The sequence below is a fragment of the Xiphophorus maculatus genome, chromosome 7 (assembly GCF_002775205.1).
Source record: "Xiphophorus maculatus strain JP 163 A chromosome 7, X_maculatus-5.0-male, whole genome shotgun sequence".
In the NCBI taxonomy this organism is placed as follows: domain Eukaryota; kingdom Metazoa; phylum Chordata; class Actinopteri; order Cyprinodontiformes; family Poeciliidae; genus Xiphophorus; species Xiphophorus maculatus.
In genome coordinates, this window is record NC_036449.1 from 16,367,819 (window position 1) to 16,371,349 (window position 3,531).

The 3,531-nt window shown below is 38.7% G+C and overlaps 1 protein-coding gene across 1 annotated transcript; it reads right to left on the reverse strand.

Annotated features, from left to right (window-relative positions):
* Positions 1-887: 887 nt before the first annotated feature.
* On the reverse strand, positions 888-2,968 carry LOC102234286 (ATP synthase F(0) complex subunit C3, mitochondrial-like). The gene is made up of 5 exons (XM_005806261.2): positions 2,887-2,968; positions 2,590-2,686; positions 1,777-1,851; positions 1,283-1,473; positions 888-1,190 (listed from the first exon to the last, which is right to left on the reverse strand). Exons 2-5 carry the CDS (start codon positions 2,626-2,628, stop codon positions 1,076-1,078), a joined length of 420 nt encoding a protein of 139 aa, XP_005806318.1. The 5' UTR covers positions 2,629-2,686; positions 2,887-2,968; the 3' UTR covers positions 888-1,075.
* Between the last annotated feature and the right edge of the window lie 563 nt (positions 2,969-3,531).

Consider the following 3,531-nt stretch of genomic DNA (forward strand, 5'->3'; position numbering starts at 1 on the left):
CACAAGCTATAGACTTCATTTTAAAGCAGGCCTTGCATTGCAGTCAGAACTAGTACATGATTCAACAACCATATAACTGTCCAATTAGCCAGCAAACTGGCTTGGTATAAACCCCAAATAATTTAAAAAAGAAAAATGACACCTGACCCAACAATGCAGATGGGTTGAAGGCTGCAAATAGAGGAACCTGGGCTTGGCATAGTAACAATGCCAAAGTGATCACCCAATGCTGCAATTTAAGCTAAAAAAAAAGTATTAGTACACCCATATGCTGTAATATACAGCAGAGAAGCTGGAATTTTTTCACCTCCCATTTAGCTGTATGGCAGAATAATCAAAAACAGAAATGTTTGTGTAGGAATCTGTAGGGGGTTCTAAACTACTCAAATACATTTTAACATTTACTTTGATGTTTGAAATGAAGTGCAACATACACTGAAACTAAAGCAGTTGTGTGCAATAGAGCTCAAAATTTAGTCTCTGAGCTGCCCATGAAGTGTTTCCTAAGAACTGGATGAAAGTTTCACTGTTTAAAGTAATTTTTTTTCTAATTAGCCAGTGAAAAGCTAATCAGTCAAGCTCTATGACTATTTTGTAGCTTTTGAAACATTGTGGTGGCAAAGGAAAAGGAAACATTTAACTCAATTAAATCATCTAAGTTTATTCAGTGCCATATACAAAAGCAAGTTGCCACTTGCTGTCTAATTACAGTATTAACTGCAGCTGAATGTCAAAGTAATTAAGGTGGACCCCAAAACGCTAGGTGAAAACGAGACTGATTTAGATCTAAGCAAGTTCTTCACTGAAAAAGATGACATTTACAAAAGCTAAACGCTTCCCATTTGAACAGTGTGATGTTCCAGACAAAAGTAACTGCCATTACTAAATAGTCAAATCCATGTATTTTAATTGTGTAAGATCTTACATTTGTACAATACATGTTTTGCTTATTTGGACAGTGTCTGAAAGACTTGAAAAATGTACATTTCCATGACACCAACACAGAACAATTTTGGTAGCCACAATAAAATATGTAGTCACATCTGTGGAAAGAAACTGTTGCAGGGGGATGATTTTACATAGCAAACAGAATAAGGAAAGCGACCATCAAACAGAAGAGTCCCATAGCTTCAGACAGGGCAAAACCCAGGATGGCATAGGAGAATAGCTGCTGCTTCAGAGATGGGTTCCTATAAACGACAAGTCACCAGTAAATCAAGACATTAAAAACACTAGTGTGCAAACTGTTGTTACATATTTTTTGCTAAAATTAAAAACAAACCTGGCATAGCCAATAATGAGACTACCAAACACAGTCCCAATTCCAGCACCAGATCCAGCAACTCCAACTGTGGCAGCTCCTGCTCCAATAAACTTGGCAGCAGTGTCAATATCCCGGCTGATGGCGCTGGTCTGGAAGCCTCTCAGAGAGACCTGGGTGAGGGGATTCTGTGGCATCACAGCAACCGTGCTCTGCGGCGGGAAAGGTCTAAATGTCAGAATCTTTAAGGTTTAAGTGCAATAAAAGATTAACAATGACAAAGTCAAATATGAAAAACCACGAAAGAACCAGTTGTGGCCTAAAGTTAGGACACATGCATCAAAATTTCAATATGAAATTTTACTAGAGTAAAAAAGAAAATAGCATTTTCCATCAACTTCATTAGGTCACACAATTACTCAACTCGTTTTAATTACAATGCAGAGAAAATATTGTCAAACACTAAAATTATATTTAAAAACGTAAACAGCTGATGAAAAGCTTAGAATCCTGACCTCTGTTTTGGCCTCAGGCCTGGACAGTACAGAGGCAGACAGGGGTCTGTAAAGAGCCCGGGAACCAGCACGCACCTGCAAAAACAGAACATGAAAACGTTTTTTTTTTTAAGTTACATTTAATTTATTTTAATAGCAGAAATCCTGTCCTTGTCATCACATACAAGTGGATATGAAAGGCACCTTGAATGCCAGTGTTTGAATGCCAACTAACAACTGTGGCATTCAAACAGTCTCCCAATGTTGTTTACACTAACAAGTTTATTTCGTTTTGTTAAATCGTAGATCAGCAATTAAAATGTCCTCAGTTTCCATTACTGTAGAATTTGTTAGATATTATTGCAGAGTACATAGATTAGCTTATTAAAAGATTTGTATCCAGTAACATGACCTTGGAGATAGGAAAGCATCTGGGCTACAAACACCTGACAGTATGGTCAGATAAGCTATGAACATGTAAACTAATCACTTTGAATGTAAATGCTTTTAATTCTTGCAGCACGGTTAGCTACGTTGGGCTAACAATGAGTTTAAATGACCTTACAAAAAACATTCATTAATGATGTCTGCTAAGAGTAAGAGCAATTGTAGTACAACATTTTAACTTAAGAGCCCTAAAACACAGCTCATGCAAACGTTAATGTACTGCTTTCTGTGAGAGAGCCTGGGCTAGGTTTAGCATTAGCTCCTGACTAACCCTGCAGGCCTAGTCGGTGGATACCCTTGGCATCAGGCTAGTCAAGTTCAATCGGAGGCCTACATCTTAAACCGTAACTCTAACGAAACAGTTCGGATAGGAGATTTTTAACTCACCACAGCCGGCGTGGACACAAACTTTGCACAGGCATACATCTTGTACTTTAGGTAGTTTTAACCGGTTTGGTCAAATCTGGTAGAAGCCCGGGTCTCTCTGAAGAAGGAAGAGCGGAGAGAAGTAAGGTCAAACGGCTGTAAAAATGCCCAACTTACAAAATAAAGACATTTGAATGTGTATTCACATCCATCCTGCATGCTGCTCACACTTGTATAGAGCAAAGTGAAGCTAAGCGAGAGGATGAATATAGATTTATGAAGATTCGCTTCTCATTCAAACTGCCATTACAGACTTACCGACTGCAGAGGTCGAACCACAGTGGAGGAGAGAGAGCGCCTGCGCGTCGTGATGTGCAAGAGTCCCGGATGTGAGTGGAAGGTCACGTCACGAAAACTTTATTGAAAATTAACACAAGACAAAGCAACATAGTCACGCAAGTGGAAGATGTTTAAAGTGCAAAAAATTTCCAAAGATGAGTGGCCGTTTTTGTTCATATGAACGCGAATGTTCACATGAACATTCATCTTTGGCCATTTTTGTTCTTTAAACATCTTCCACTTGGGTTTGGAAGGTTGGACGGTAGGCTGGATGGATGGAGGGTTGGAATTAGAGTTTGAAGAAGGTTTGAAATTAGGGTTGGAAGATCGATTGAAAGAATGGTTGGAAGGAGGGGTGGAATTAAGCCGAGAGGTTTGGAAAGTCGTTGGGAAGGTTTGTGAACCCTTAAAGCTACAATGCAAAGTTTTTAGCTGAATTTTTCAGAAATTATAGAACGTTCCATTCATTTCAATGCTTAATATTTCCTAAGCCTAGGAGATATCAATAACAATATACATAGCCGTAATGTCCTGAAACAGTAAAAGTTGAATGGTTGAAATAGCACAAAGTATGTGCTATTTCAGAAATAGTTAACTGGGGAAATGTGTACGCAAAAAGGGGAG